The sequence below is a fragment of the Sminthopsis crassicaudata genome, chromosome 2 (genome assembly GCF_048593235.1).
Source record: "Sminthopsis crassicaudata isolate SCR6 chromosome 2, ASM4859323v1, whole genome shotgun sequence".
NCBI lineage: Eukaryota > Metazoa > Chordata > Mammalia > Dasyuromorphia > Dasyuridae > Sminthopsis > Sminthopsis crassicaudata.
In genome coordinates this window covers 310,590,031-310,606,260 of record NC_133618.1, presented here as the reverse complement: position 1 = coordinate 310,606,260, position 16,230 = coordinate 310,590,031, and the positions used below count along the sequence as shown (strand labels likewise).

The 16,230-nt window shown below is 43.3% G+C and overlaps 2 protein-coding genes across 7 annotated transcripts in view; one reads left to right on the top strand and one right to left on the bottom strand.

Annotated features, from left to right (window-relative positions):
• Positions 1-1,224, bottom strand: part of VIPAS39 (VPS33B interacting protein, apical-basolateral polarity regulator, spe-39 homolog) — a 32,205-nt gene extending 30,981 nt beyond the window's left edge. For 2 of the 5 annotated variants that reach the window (XM_074289886.1, XM_074289890.1), the window contains exon 1: positions 1,086-1,224. The gene's annotated coding sequence lies outside the window, so the exon portion shown is untranslated. Of the gene's footprint in view, positions 1-192; positions 473-547; positions 682-1,085 lie in introns of all 5 variants that reach the window. The other 3 variants (XM_074289887.1, XM_074289888.1, XM_074289889.1) reach the window with 3 other exon arrangements.
• On the top strand, positions 795-9,790 carry AHSA1 (activator of HSP90 ATPase activity 1). 2 transcript variants are annotated; one of them, XM_074289893.1, is made up of 9 exons: positions 795-1,178; positions 3,475-3,665; positions 4,577-4,659; positions 5,154-5,271; positions 5,981-6,069; positions 7,018-7,146; positions 8,295-8,396; positions 8,761-8,812; positions 9,121-9,790. In XM_074289893.1, exons 1-9 carry the CDS (start codon positions 1,000-1,002, stop codon positions 9,291-9,293), a joined length of 1,116 nt encoding a protein of 371 aa, XP_074145994.1. In that variant the 5' UTR covers positions 795-999; the 3' UTR covers positions 9,294-9,790. The 2 variants fall into 2 exon arrangements, with proteins under 2 accessions (XP_074145994.1, XP_074145993.1); XM_074289892.1 differs by lacking the exon at positions 795-1,178 and adding an exon at positions 1,681-1,952.
• Positions 9,791-16,230: the final 6,440 nt, after the last annotated feature.

Below are 16,230 nucleotides of genomic sequence, written 5' to 3'. Positions count from 1 at the left end.
AAACTTTGTTGAACTGTTAATTTCTATTAAAAGAAAAAAAAAAGGAGGGGGGAAGATATGTTGGGAAATAGATGGGGGAAAAAACAACACAAAATTTTTAAAGAGGGTTCAATTCTATAGTGGGTGGAAATTATAAGGAAGTGAGTTAACAAACCTACCAAAAAAGCATTCAAAAAATAAAATCCCATGTACCTTAAATATAGAAAAGAATTCATCTAAGGATGAAGGATGCTAAGTCCTGGGGAGATATGGTTAACCTTCTTAAATCGGTGGGACAAGGGCTAGTATCCGTGCGTTTTCACTTGCAGTCTCTAACTCTTCATTACATGGAAGCAGATCATTACAATGGAAATAGTAATGGACTTTGGAGCTCTGTCCAACATACACCAACCCCAAGCAAATGCAGCTGGGGGAAACAACAACCTTAGTTCAAGTCGGCGTTCGAAACCCTCTTCTCTGGGCACGTTTCCTCCTGGGTCAAACGGGAGAATAAGAGCAGTTACCTCCCGGGAGTGCAGTCAGGGTTAAAGGAGAGATTTGCAATTACCGAAGAAGCCGCGCTGCAGACATCTCATTTTATCCTCACAATAGCCCCGGGAGGGGAGTTATTATCCTCATGCTGCAGATGGACAAACTGAGGCAGAAGTGATCACAACTTGCTCAGGTCACACACCTGGGAGTCTGAGGCAGGATTTCAACTAAAGAGCTTTCTGATTTGGGGCTCTCTCCACTCCGCCCCCATTCGCCCATACTTGGACACTGATAACTGCAGAGAGGCCCGTTCCCACCCGCCTGCAGGAACTAAGAGGAGGGGACGGGAAAGGTAGGGGTGGGGGCGAATACCGGGGGACAGGAAGGGGCAGACCTAGGGGGCGCTCAGCAGCCCCTGCTTCCCTCAGGATTCCCCTGCCTTCCCCCCAGACACCTCGAGGGAGAAGGGGAAGGCATCCCAGAGGGACGTGAAGGGAGGGGACGTTAGTTTAAGGAGGGGACGAGAGAATGTCAAGAAGCCACAGCGAAAACTGCGCAGTGGCCAGCGGGGAACCGAAGGGCGAGGGGCACAAGGGGCGGCCTGAACCCCTTACCTCTTCCGCATCGGCCCCTCCCTCTCAGGGCTCCGCAGCAGTCACTCAACCTCAGCCCGCCGAGCCTTCCTCGTCACACGACGCAGCCCAAAGGTAAGGGGAAGAGGGAGAGAAGAACCATCCAGGGAGGGGGTCCGGCCGCACGGCATGCTGGAAGTTGTCGTTTTCCTCTCTCCCCCTCCTTTTTCCGGCTCGCCCTCGACTTTGGTCCTGAGGACTACAATGCCCACAAACTGAATTGGGCAGGGCGGGTGGGCTCGGGACGCTTCCCTATTTTGCAACGCCTTCTTCCGCCGGACATGGAGGGGGCAGGTAAACAAAAACTACAATTCCCAGAGAGCCTCGCTCAGTGCTTTCACCCCTCATTGCGTGGGTGAGAAGCCAGGAGAAGAGTTATAGTTTCCGGCATGTGGTACAGATGGGTTATCCAGGGTTCTTCCCACATAAGTAATTGCATATGTGCACTAGTCGTGAGGGAGAGGGGCGGTTTAGCAAATGGGGAATAGGCCGGAACCCTTGGAATTGGGGCATCGTGCCCCGCGGAAAGTTGGAGCGGAAGTACCTGGTGGAAGTAGGCCGAAAGAGAAGTAGGAGGAAGAGGAGGAGGAGGAGGAGGATCCGGAAGCTTGCGGAGGAGAGCGGAGAAGGTTGGGCTGGGGTGGGGGGGGAAGGTGGAGGGAAAAGCGAGCCGGGAGGCGCTGCGCCCGCTTCTAGTAATTTCCAGGCGCTGCCGGGCGGCTGGGGCCGGGGCCGGGCGGGAGCCTGCGGCAGTAGAATCCGAGACCAGATGGCCAAGTGGGGCGAGGGTGACCCACGCTGGATCGTGGAGGAGCGGGCAGACGCTACTAACGTCAATAACTGGCACTGGTAAGTGCAGGAAGGAGCAGTGGCCGGAGAGGGGCCTGGGCTCGGGCGGCCCCGGAGCGGCGCTCTGCCCGGTGCTCTGCTGCATGTGGAGCGGGGACCGTGGGGATGGAGGAGGAGGAGAGGCGGCCCCCGGACAAAGCGTGGCCCCGGAGACGGCGCCCTCCTCGGCCCGGGCAAACTAGCCTTCCCTGGAAGCCGGGCCCGGTCCGCGCCGGCCCCCGAGCGCTTGCAGAGGAGAGTTCCGGGGACGCACGTTTCCTCCCCCCACGTGTTGGTGAAGGAGGGTGGGATCCGCCACAACGAGACAGCCGGGGAATCGTGGCGAGAGCGGTGCCAGGGGACCTGGGCAGAGGACGTCCTCGGGTCCGTAATGCCTTCTCTCTCGTCCCCCGGAAGGATCAGCCCTGTGCTGAGGGACGCGGCCCATCGCCGCGGGGCTGGAGAGCTCCCGCCTGGGTCACCGCGGCCCGGGGATCGGGCTGCTTCTCCCTCCCGGGCCTAGCTCCAGTGTCATTTCCTTAAGGCCGCCTTCGCTGGACGAGCCTCTCCTCCACCCCCTTTGTCGCTCACACACCCCCAGAAGCGCTAGCCTTCCTCCGAATTCTTTGTGCCTCCTCGCAGCGCGCCGGGCTTTGTTTTAGTTGCCGTGGACGGCTCCCAGTGTTAGCACCGAAGGGTATGTGGGACTGCGCGAATGCCCTAGCCTTCTTCTCGGACTGCTGCCGTACTTGTTGAATGCATGAGTTCTTAGTTTTCTGAAACAGCGTGTTCGCGTTCCGTGTTTTACAGACAACCACGCGGATTTTTTTTATTGACTGCTCTTTGACATGTAGGTGAAAAGAATTTGTGCTGCCCCGAAGCTCTATACGAGGAGTGTTAGCGGTACTAGCCCTGTATTCTCTCATCTTTACCACTCTGAAAGGAGCAAACAGGTTGCGTTTTAAAAACCATACCCCGCTCCCTTCTGTGGTACCAAACTGCAAAAGGACCTCCCCCAGCTCATGGTGATTTCCAAACCACCGCCCACCTCTGGTTGTGTTTCTTTGTTAATGTTTCCCAATTGCATTCGAAGGTGATTCTGGGGCGTGCGGGAGTTTTCTGGGCCCCAAGTGTGACACCTCCTTTCTCACGGTGTGATGCAGGGCTACTGCTTGTTAGCGCAATCACTGGTCCGGGCCTCCCACTGACCTGTTACTTTATTACTACTACTGTACCCACAAACCGTACTTCTGAGTTTGGTAGTGTCTTACAAATATAACCGATCACAAGGGGAATTGCTTTGAGTGTCAGGTTACTCATATCAGAGCACATGGTTAATAAGTAGCATTATAATACTTAGAAACATTGTAGATGAGGGAGAAGAAGGGGGTGGGTTCATTGGAATCCCATCTCTGGATATTTAATAACTGGACGATTTGATAAATTATCTGAACCTTAGTTTGCTCATCTGTCTCTTCATACAGTGGGTTGATTCTAAACAGTTGCTGTCTAGAGGATTCCATGGTTGTGTTCTCCTTTTTAGGACTGAGAGGGATGCTTCAAACTGGTCCACCGACAAGCTGAAATCCCTGTTTTTGGCGATCCAAGTGCAAGGAGAAGAAGGCAGTTGTGAGGTGACAGAAGTGAGCAAGCTCGATGGAGAGGCATCAATAAACAACCGAAAGGGCAAACTCATCTTCTTCTATGAATGGACCATCAAACTGAATTGGACAGGTGGGTGCACACCAGCTTTCTGGAAGGGTAAGGGTGTCTGTATTTTATTTTGAATGCTAATGACTCCAGCACCTGGCACAGAACTTTGTTCATAGCTGTCACTTGGTAAATATTTGTTAAACAGCTGAAAGCTGTTTGTTACAACCTGAAACCATCTTTGTGAGAAATACGTGCTGCCTTGAAGCTTTGTGGAAGGCACATTAGTTGTATATTCTAAAATCTCTAACTCTGTCAGTCAGTGAACAAGTTGCATTTTTTTTTTTTAAACATCCTCCAGATTCCTTCAAACAGGTAAGTACGTCTGTCTCTAAAATAATATAGAACGTTTCATTTGTGCTACTTCTAATTTCCTGGGCATTAGGGAAAATCTTAGTTCTAGTCAAGGTCTCCAATCAATATTTCTCTACAGTACTCACTTCACAATTTTTCATGAAGGATATTTGTGATCGTAACCTGCTTGCCACTGAACCTTCTTTTGTGATATCTAGGGAATGAACTCTAGAGAGAGGCAACATGGCATAGTGAATAAAGAAGTGTTTCTGATGTCAGGAAGATTCGGTTTAAATCTTGCTTTTGACATACTGGCTATATTAAATAGATTGAATAACTTAGACAGCTCTAAGCCAGTTGAGCCAGAACAAATGTGAGTTTGTTTTTAAGAAGAGTTACTTTACTGATTTCCTAATGAAATCAAGAGTCTAATAATAAAGTTAAGAAATCTAATGTCTCAAGCAAAAGTGGAGTAATAAGAGTGTTTCTGTTCAACTTGTGGACTGGACAAAATAATCCAAAATCACAGATCTTGATCTCATTGATAATGATTAGAGTTAATGGGGGACCGTGAGTGGCAGAAGCCTCTGCTTACTAAGAAAAGAAGCAAAAGGATCTGACAAGCAAAATTTTGTTGACAGGTACTTCTAAGTCAGGAGTGAAATACAAGGGACACGTGGAGATCCCCAACTTGTCAGATGAAAACGACGTCAGTGAAGTGGAGGTTTGCATTTTCTGATCCTTTATCTCTTAAGACTTCCTTCCTTCCTACCTCTCTGCCTTTTTCCCTCGTCTTTTCTTTTTTCTTCCCTTCCTTCTTTTAAAAGAAATGACAATTAAAATTGATACAGGATTGAGCAAGGCATTCAGTTTTTCTACCACATGACTATTTCCAAGAACTTTAAGTCAGTTGAGATCTTACAAAGTAACTTTGACTTAATTGTAAATGTAGATTTTTATCATACATTATTCTACTTTTCACCTAAAGACTTTTGTTTTCTAAAGCTGTCCACCATTGCCTTGACAGAAAAAGACCTTGGAAAGAATATTTCAAATGGGCCTTCTATATCAGGCAGGGTATCGAATCCCAGTATACATGTTTTCTTTAAAGATCTGGTCCGTAATCATATAACTGCTTAACTTTTACATTTAGCACCAAGGGTAAGAAGATAATTGCATAAGCCTCTCAGATTATTTACTGTCTGGTTCTCCATACAGGTTAGTGTGAGCCTTGCCAAAGATGAGCCTGACACAACCCTATTGGCCTTAATGAAGCAAGAAGGTGTGACAAAGATCCGAGATGCAGTGGAAACCTATATCAGGACTCTTAAAACAGGTATGCTTTGGAATAGATGACTCTATCTCTTGTCCTGTTTGAGGAAGAAGAACTAAGAGCCCTTTGCCGATTGGGAAGAGCTATCTCAACTGTTAATTTTTTAGGGCTGGGGAGATAGGAGATCCATAGGCATTGCATCCTCTTACTATTTTTGGACAAATGAGGTGCTATTTAAATGTTCTTATCAGGACTAGGTCTTAGATCAGTTTAGTCACAAAATTGGTTACTTTCTGGACGCTTTCCATATCAGTCTACTTGTACTATTGTTACAATAGAGAACCAATTGCAGAACGCACTTATGTGTTTTGTGTTTGGGGACTGAGCTCACTTAAAACAACTAAAAAGACAATTAAAAAGACAAACAAATAAAAGTGTGATCTATGGCTTATATGTTGTATAAGCCATAGATCTCAGTAAAGATTAAAGTTGAGATTATCTATCTTTTCCTTTTCATCCTCATACAGAGGTATGTTGTGCTTAATGTCATTGTTCTGTGTGTGGTCTATGAAATTTTTTAAAAATAAAATATGTTGGCTGACCAGTATTATGAGGGGTTTCAAATATTTGTATTTGAAACGAGTGTCTATTAAGGAGAATTTTTCTGAGCATTTCCTCCTCATAGGCTTGGTTTCTTCTATTATACTATCAATACCACATGCCCTGAATTTGCTAGGAAGTAATAACTCTGACTGGGATTCTGTCTCTATAGAATTCACGCAGGGCATGATCTTACCCACTCTGAATGGCGAGACAGTAGATCCAGCCCCCCAGCCGCCAGTGAAAGCTGAGGAGTCCAAAGTAAGTGGCACTTTCTCTATATGGTAACACTTGAGACTAAGCCAGGGAAATGAGGGATGTCAAGAACTACACAGCTACTTGACTCCCTCTGATAAAAATCCTTGTCTTTTAAAATGAATAAAAATAAACATATGGTATGTTGTCTCTTTTCTTTTCCATTGTTTACTAATTAGAAGCAACATAAAATTTGAACAGCCTAAAGTAGTTTTATTTTACAGGTTTCTAGGATGTTTGAAATTTACCAAGAATGAACCTATTTCAAAAAATGTCAGCACCAGTCACGTTTCCACAAAATTACTTATTATAGCTTCCACTGTATCTCTCTTCCACACGGTCCTTAATTTGTTTTGTGGCTACTAGATATCTCTATGAGGCCTTATCTTCAAGTTATCTAATAGTCTAACTATTGCCCCTTCCCATCAAGAAATTCACATGTTGCATCTTTTTGTGCAAATTTTTGATGCAGTATCATGTACTTAGTATTTTCTTAGAGGGAATATGAGAGAAAATCTGAAGAATATAACTCTAAGCATTATAGGAAGAAGAGACTTTTTTTTTTTTTTTTAACATAACACCTTGCTTGAGAGTAACAATTAGGTGCCTGATAATTCAAACCTTCTTCTCTCTAGTTTTTCTCTTGATTCTGATTTCTTTTAAGTAAATGTAACATTCTTTGTCATATAAATTCAATAGTTTGGGATGTATAGGAGGTCTGTTAGATCTTTTCCCAAAATATGCATTGGGATATGTGGAGAAATTATCAGACTTGACTTTGTCATGAATTAACTTTAACTTCTACATGTTCCTTTAAAATAGGAATATTAATATTTCTCCCTTCCTACTCTACAAGTTATGAGGAAAGTGCTTTGTAAAGCTTAGTAGGTTATTACGTAAGTATGAGTTGCTGATTACATCGATAGCAGATTGACAATCGGCATCATTCCATAGGTAAAGCCTAGTACTTTGGCAAGTCAGTCTAAAACCGTTGGTGTCAAGATCCCTACCTGCAAGATCGTTTTGAAGGACACTTTCCTAACATCGCCAGAGGAGCTCTTTAGGGTATTTGTCACCCAGGAGGTAAGTGTGTGGTTGGAGTGAAGTCTGTTATGCCCAGAATAAAGTTTGCTTTCCCGAGTGGCTTGACATTTGTATAGAAAGCAGTTTTTCCTACTTTTAGATCTAAAGAGCTACTGCTATAAGCTGTTATTCTATTAGCCTGGTTACTGCCTAAACTGTAGTCCTTAAGACAACAGGTTCTTGACCTGGGTGGGAAAAAATTACATCTTTATTTTCATTAAACTCATTGAAACTTAGCATTTTCTTCAATTATTCATTTAAAAATGTTTTCTGAGGAGTTCATAAACTTCACCAGACTGCCAAAGGTATCTATGACACCAGAACAATTAAGGATGCCTGCTCTAGAGGATACAACATATGTTGGCATCTCAAAAAATGCTGGTGAATTTGCCTTTACAATTCTTCCTTTTTTATTACCTTCTGTTCCCATACTTGCTAATAGTTAAGAAATTTCTTCCCCAAAATACTGTTGAATAATTCTTCCTCTTCAAATGATGTCAGGAACTCAGAAAGAAATCCTAAACACAATGTAAATCTGGTCCTTAATCTACCCAATGAATGATCTCTTGCAATATTAAATTGAATTAGATAAATTAGAACCAGTCATTTAAAAAAAAAAAACAGAAGTAGGAATTAATGATGAGTTTTCTTCATGATAGAAAATGCTCTTCACATCCAGAGAAAACTATAGAGTCTGAATGCAGATCAAAGCATGCTATTTTCACTTTTTTTGTTTTTTTTCTTTCTCGTGGTTTTTCCCCTTTTGTCCTGGTTCTTTTTTCACAACATGACTAATATGGAAATGGGATTAATAAAATGGTACATAGATAACCTATATCAGATTGCTTGCTGTCTTGGGGAAGGGGGGACTCTAAAGTATCTCTACCTGCAGTTGGGGAGGGAGGGAACTATTAAGTGGAAGAGGGGAAAAGTGAGTCTGCTTGCAGCCTTGAATATGCCTCCTAGATCTTATTCATAGGATGATGTGGAAGCTGTGACTGGCCCAAGGACAGTGAGGACTTAAGTGTAACTGTGAGCCTGGGGCTGCATTCATTTGTAAATAAAGCGCCAAGTATCACCAGTGGAATGAACGCAGGGTTCGAGAAAGGTTCAGGCCCCATTTCAGACCTCTTCTCTTGTCCGTGCAGATGGTTCAGGCCTTCACCCATGCATCTGCGGTCTTAGAAGCAGACAAAGGGGGAAAGTTCCAGTTGCTGGATGGCAATGTCACCGGGGAGTTCTTAGACCTGGTAAGTGCTGCCCGCACTCAGACCCCTTCGGTCATTGCTCCATTAGAACCACATTTTTCCTAAGGTCTCTAGAGTTGGAATCTTAATCTCTTGTTACACTTAAATCCAGATTGTTTCAAGTTGTATCACCATCAAGATACAAGTATAGAAAACATGCAGCCAGAGGCTGATAATAGGGTTAAAGCTGTACCTGATCCAGCCTGACAGGGCCTAGATATTAGCACACGGACTGCCTTGGCCTCTGGGCCTCAGAATTTCTTGGATAACCTGGCTGTCTTCAGCCTGTGCTAGGCAGAGTATTGGGAGGTGAGGGGGGGGTGATTGAGAAGGCGGAGCCTGACCATTCACTGCTTTTACCTTCCAGGTCCCTGAAAACAAGATTGTGATGAAATGGAGGTTTAAGACTTGGCCTGATGGTAATTGTCTCTTCTCTTATTGTGTGTATCCCTCAGCATAGCAATGAGATTGGGGTCGTCTAAGTCCTTTAGTGGATTGTGGGAATCCCTGAGGTAGGACCATTGGGCTCAGTGCTGTAGACAAGTTTATGATCAGTCATTTCCCACATGGAATCTACATTAATTTCCACAAGAAAAATCTAAACCTCTAAGCGTTGAAAGCACACCTGGCTCCATTAAGGGAGAAGGACTTGAGGATTCCAGTCTCCTTTGAATGAGATTTCAGAGGTAAATGTTAAGTCCTAACAACTGATTTGACTCCTCCCCAGGACATTTTGCTACCATCACCTTGACCTTCATTGACAAAGATGGAGAGACGGAGCTTCTCATGGAGGGCAAAGGCATCCCATCACCAGAGGAGGAACGGACAAGACAGGGTTGGCAGCGGTACTATTTTGAAAGCATCAAACAGACCTTTGGCTATGGCGCACGCTTGTTCTAATGTTAATGTCTACAAGGCCATGGCCCACCCAGCAGCTCAGTCCAGCTCTCTACTGTCCTGCAGCTGTGACTGGCAAGATTGCACCATCCCAACCACTACTGTGGGGCCTAGGCCCCCTCCCCATTCATATACCATGGGTTCGTGCATGTTTTCTGCTGGGCGGGATCAGACAGTGAATTCTCTTTTATGTGTACATACGCTAAATAAACATAACTTAAAAAATACGGAAGCAATGTCTAAATCTGAGTTTAGAGTTGTGGGATAGGCAACAGGTTCCCTTTGGATTTGGAATTAAAGAAAGTAAGATGGGAGGAGTTATTCCTACTGTCTGTATATGTTCCATCAGTGAAATAGTTTGGAGAAGCTTGTGCTTCCCACAAGCCCAATAAAATCCATTTGTCTCCTTAATAGGGCTCTAGGGCACAATAACTGAACATAAGAAGAATCACATGGTGCTATGAAGGCTCAGATTCCAATAAATGATGTACTTAAATTCATATGCTGAAGTTAGTGGCAAAATTGGGCCTAACCCATCCCTGGTTCATAGTTCACTGGCCTTCCCACTAGATACTATTCTGTCTTGATCTTAATTCTAGGGGTGATCAAATCCTGAGTTCTTTCCTTCTCTGGTCCCAAAACATTTGATTGACAATCCAAGGTAAAGTCCATTTTCAGTGAAGTTACAAGTAAAACATTTCTCCCTTCCTCCCTTCTCCACTTACTCCATGGAATGGAGGAGTGGGGAATACATAAAGGCAGGGGTTCTCAAACACAGCCTGCGGGTGACATCTGCCCCACTGAGGACATTTATGCTGGGTTATGGCAAATGGGCTGAGGGGCGGAGACAGAGTCTGAGGGACTGTGAACTGGTCCCCATTTTAAAAGTTTGAGGACCACTACATAAAGGATTTGAATTTGTCATTTGATTAGGCATTGCTGGAAATTAATCTCTTTGAAAGCAGCAACTGCATTTTTCGGCTTTGTATCCAATTTAGCACTTAATATTTGTGGCCTGAGGAGGAAAATAGGATTTTTCTCATTTTTAAAATTTTCTGGTTCTTGTCAGATATAGTACGTGGCACATCATATTTAAAAATACCCAGATTCTCATAGTGTTTCTGCCTGTATAGAAACCGTGTTGTTGGTGGGCAAGGCTTCAAAGTCAGAGTCTCAGCTTTTAAAAAAAAGTGCAAAATTCAGACCCCAAACAACTTTCTTAGGCTTGAAATCCTCAGAAAGGACTATGGCACAGTAGTAACCTTACTGAACTAGGACTCATGGAATCAGGTCCAAATACACTGAATACGTACTCAGATGGCACACACCATTTGTCCAGGATCACAAGGATTGTGGTAGAACTGGAATCTGAATACAGGTCCTCTAGTGCCAATGAGTGGACTGCCATGGAGTTCTGTGACTCTGGACAAATCAACTTGTCTAGCCTTTAGCAGCAAAGTAAGGACAGCAGTCCTCCCATAATATATCTTGCTAGATTATTACAGATAGAATCAAAAGGAGAAATTGATGTTAAAAAGTTCTGTGACCAAAAAAAAATGTGCTTTAGGGGCATGTGGATGCAATATAGAGTACTGGGCCTGAAATCCTAAATTCTCATCTCATCTTGAGTTCAACTCTGACCTCAGACATTACTATGTGACCTATGGCAAGTTACTTCACCGTTTGCTTCAATTTACTCATCTGTAAAGTGAGCTAGAGAAGAAAATGGCAAACCATTCCAGGGTCTGAAAAAAAAACCAAACCCAAATGGGGTCATCAAAAGTCAGACAACTAAATTGATTGAAGAATGAGCCATAAAATGATACAGAAAGATAAACTATGATTGGAAACTATCTAAGAACTTTGCTTTCAATGTGGACACTAGACCATTAAGTGAAACAGTATCTCCAAACATTTGGAATATCATCATTAGTACCTGCTGACAGCTTCTTGAAGAAAAGTTACAAATAACAGAATTGCACATGCTTAACCTATATTGGATTATTTGCAGTCTAAGGGAGGGGAGTAGGGAAGGAGGAAAGAAAAATTTGAAATGCAAAGTTTTCCAAGTTGAAAACTTTCTCTGCCTGCAAGTTGAAAATTAAAAAGCTATTATTAAAAAAAAAAAAAAAAAAAAAAAAAAAAAAGTTATAAATAACTTCTTTAAAGAGAGTTCTGGGTACTTAGTCCTGATTTCTAGCCATACCATCTTCTAGTTAGATGCCCTTAGTGAACAAAAAGCTACGTATGCACCAGAAAAGCTCAAATAATTTGGAAAACTAACTATGCACTTAAAAGATATAAGGTAGAAATTACATATATGTCTACTATTAATAACCAATCCCAACACTAGAAAAGCCCAATTCTTTTATCTCCTCAAAAGTTAAAAACAATATCCTATACCAGAACTAATTCTGTGATGAATCTAGTCACAATTTGCAAATCCTAAAGAGATACTTTAATGTGAAAATGCAATTGAAATAGAAGAATCAAGGGAGGTAGCTATATCCTTTTGCGGGGCTGAGAGAGTGAAAGAGAAGGGTCTGGAAAAAAGAAACTTTTTTTTTATAATTTGGGTAATGAAAAGAATCAATGAATTTTTTAAAAATCAGTTTCTAAAAGAAAGTATTCCTCCCTGTCTAACATAGAATGAAGCTGGTCAGTATGTATTGAGCCAGGCTTTCTGAAAGACCAAATTTTCTTAAAAGATCAAAGGAAAAAAGTACTGTAACAAGCTTTGGGGAGAATTACCTGAGTGACTAGTACAGACAGAGATTGTTGAATATGTGATTTTCAACAATTATAAGTTTTTAGAACATCAAGAGACTTTAATGGCCAACTAGTCGAATTATTCTCCCATTTTACAGAGACTGGAAGTCAGGTTAAGTGATTTGCTGAGCATCACAGCCTCAATAATCTTAGGCATTTGTTTTGATAGAAGGCAAGGATATCTATTTGGCCAAAGGTGAGATTAATAATGAGTAAGGAAACTCCTCTTTGCTAAAGATAACGGTGAAATAAGTGGAGTAAGGAGATGGATCCGATTATCTGGGTGTTAGCTTTAAACCAGGGTCTCTTGACAATGTCCACCCACTGTTTTCCTAAGTTTTATGATACCCCATTCCTATTTCACCTCAAGCACAAGTGCTGTTCCTATCTGGAGCCGCTTATGTGTCATCTGTTGCCTTTTATTGCTTCGGAAAATCACTTTAAAGTCCTATCCATTCCCAATCCCATCACTTCAACTTTAACTTTCAACACTAGGGTTTATTTTTTTCTTTTTTGCCAGTGACCGGATATAGTAGCAATTTAATATGCGTCCCATTTCACAGATTAAATTTAGATTGGTTTATGGACAAATCACTTATTCTTTCAGTGCCTGCAGTAAAGTCTAAGATTTATTAGTTACTTATTTTGAAACTTCTTATTGAAAATTCTTTGAACTGATGAAATCACATGTCAACAACAAAAAAAATCAACTCAGCATAATGGAAATAAAGTCTTTCATTTCATAGGGCAGTATTGCAAATCGGTTATAATAGGAGGTACTGCCTCCAATCTAAAATGTGTTTGTTGCTAATGTTGCCAGGTTTGTGAGACAAAAAACAAACAAATGCAGGCGTCACCTTTCAGAAATCTTGTGCAATGTGCACAAATATAGACTGGGGTGAGAAGGTATCTGGCCAAACAAAACTCCAGGGGATGACCCTTAATGATTGAAGAATACACCTTCCCTTATGATCACTTCCCAATTTATCCTCCTGTTCCCTTCTCCAACCACCAACCCTAAAACAATTCTGAAATCTCACTTACATGTCCTCTAGTGACATACATCACAACTAATCCATGTCTGCTTACCCTCTGCAATCCTTAACAATGTCTACCCGACATGCTGGGTCACTCGAATTCTTTTGCCATCTTGGTACCACGGCCATTATGACTCCCTCTCATCATACAACTAGCACATCTTTTTCTATTACATATGTCTCTGATATAACCTTCAAATGGACTTGTTTGCAGAACACTGGCAGCCTGTTTAAGAACCTGATCCTACCTGATCCTTGGGACGATGCTCAACTCCACTTCTTCAGAGACTGTAATGTACTCCTGGCTGTACAATCTTCCCAAGCACCAAGAGTTAGGAGATAATGTACAGAGGAAAGACTGCTAGCACTGGAGTCAGGAACCCAGAGTTCTAGCCTAGTTCTGCTACTATTCACAATCACCCAATGGCAAGGCAGACCACGTTTCCTTTCTGGGCTTTTGTTGTCTCACTATGTGATGAGGGATGATCTTCAAGGCCTCTTCCTATAATGCAGTTGTGATTTATCCCATAAAAGAGGGCAAGGAAGATCTTGTAGCCTGTAACTGGTCTTACCCTGGGGCCCAGGTAGTACAGAGGAGAGAAAGAACCCAGGTCCTGGAGGCAGTAAAATTTATGTTCAAAGTTGGCTCCAGACACCTGCTGGCTGTGAGACACTGGGCAAATCACTTGGTCTCTGTTTGCCTCACTTTCCTCATTTATAAAGGGGGCATAAAAATAGCACCAGGGTTATTCTGAAGATTAAATGAGATCATTGTAAAGTGCTTAGTACAGTGCATGGCACATAGTAAGTGCTATATAAATGGTAGTTATTACTAGTAGGGCCCTTCTACAAGAGGATCTATGGAGTGGGGGCAGCTAACCCCTACATAAAAAGGAGTACATCCTTTGGCCTCCAGAGCAGTCCTCTATAAATCTGCCTTGGATAGAGGGGTCAGGCTCAAAATTTAGTAGCCAGATGAATTGTCTGCTTTTGAGTGGAAAAAAGAAAGACAGGCCACAGGATACTGGTTCCCATTATCAGTCCGAGATGACAGAAGGTTCTCACAGGATCTTCTGGAAGAGTTCAGAGAGGCAATGCAAACATATCTGGACTGGCACTTTATAGGTCATATTACAGGGCCAGTGGAAGCCCTGACAGCCAACATTCCTTCCTCTCACCCCAGCCTAAGCTGGAGCAGGTGTAGGAGCAGCTGAGAAGACTGAGGGTACTCCAGGCAAGTGTCATTGCTGTCCTGGGTAAGCACTCTCTAATGCAACCAAGTAAATCCATTTGCACATTTGCATGATTCAAATGCATATGAGTTTAGAAAGAAAGAAGTACTTTTTTGAGCCAGATTTTGATGAAATTGCTAAATGCTTGATGATCTGGTATCCCCCCTCCCCTTGTTTCTCTGCCTGCCTGTTACAAGTACAGAAAGGATTTCAGGAGCCGACAAGCCAGTGGCCTTTGGATTGCCCCACCTGGTCACAGCTCTCTGGAAGATGTCTCCCAAGCCCTAATGGGTGATCCTTAGTGAGGAGAGCTTCTTTTTAGTGCCCTCCTGAGAGCCTTAACCAGACAGGCCCTAAGCTGTTCAAATTCATTTCAACCACCCTTGTATTCCTCCCATTGCTCCCTGCTTTATCAGGAAGTGGTTTCAAATAAAGTGCTTTATTGCTGAAGATCCACAAAGATCCCATTGCAGCTTGTTGAATCTGTTATCCTCTTTCCAACCCTCCAAAGAACTTGGTGACAAATGACAGCTGGAACTAAAGCAAGTTAACCCCTAATAAGATATTGTAATCCAGGATGGAAAAAAAGGGCTCCAAAAGTTGGAGTAAGATACCTGGAAATGAAAGTCTCCTGGGTGTGGGAAGGGGGACAGGTATGGAGAAGAGATTTTTATACCATTCCACACCAACTATAGCCCCCATCCCAGATTTTGTAGCTGTAAGACCTACCCTTCTTCAGTCCTGCCCTGTTCTGACATCAAATCACATCCTCACTCAGCCTTTCATATTTCCATTGGAGGAGTGGAATATATCAGTAGGATGGGCAGCAAGGGTTGGGATCAGCATGAACTTTCTCTTCTCTTCTTCCCTGGTTGGTTTCCATTCCCCTAAGCCCTAATCCAATCAACATAATTCTTGTCAGATTTCTTCCTCCCAACACATCAAGGACCATACACCTGCTTCAGTCTTTGTAGGACTGCTTTGATACAGACTTAAGGAACTATTGATACAAGTGGGCAGTTGGTGAATATATTCTAAGGATTGATGGATGATGTCTGGCAGTTCAGATGCCCACACAACATTACCCCCCAAACCCCAGATGTAAGTGTCTAGTCTATGGGAGGGCGATGGCCCTGAGCTACTCAGCTAGACTCTTGGGGAGAAGTGGAAGAGTGAATGAGGTACGTGCCCCTAGCACAGAGATGGCCACACCCAAAATAATTGTCCCAGAGATGCTTGGCACTGGGAATACTATTCACCAAGCCTATTTGCTCAGATAGCAAATGAGTGAGAGAAGGCATAGAGTGGCCAGGGATCGAGTCCTCTAGTTACCAGTCCTCCACTGGCCCTCATGGATTCCCCAGATCCTCAGAAAGTCACTGGAGATGAAGGTGCTTTTCTCTAGCTCAACTGAGCCTGTCCTAAGATCCATTCAACAAATCTTAAGTTCCCAACCCTTATCTCCAAGAAACTGGAGGTTAGCTGGATGGCTATACCAAAGCTCGTATCTGAACCAGTATGATGAGGGCACAGAAACCGAGAGATGAGAGGACAACAAAAGTCTCCCTGCAGTGGGGCAAGAGAGAGATTGGGAATGGGAGAGTTGAATTTATAGGGTTATTAAGGGCTTTCTGAATGACATGTTTCTCTTTTCTCCACCCTGAATCCAAAGATATGCTGATCTAAGAGCAACCTTTCATTCACACTGTCTCTTTCTCTCTCTCTCTTACACACACTCACACACACTCACACACACACACACACACACACACACCCTTCAGCTTTCATATTACAAACAAGAAGGGAGACTTTTCACTCCACTAAACTGGGAGAAAACGTGCAAGGGTCAGAGACACCCAGAAAAACCCTCCCCCATTGAGCAGCTTGGTACAGATACCCCAA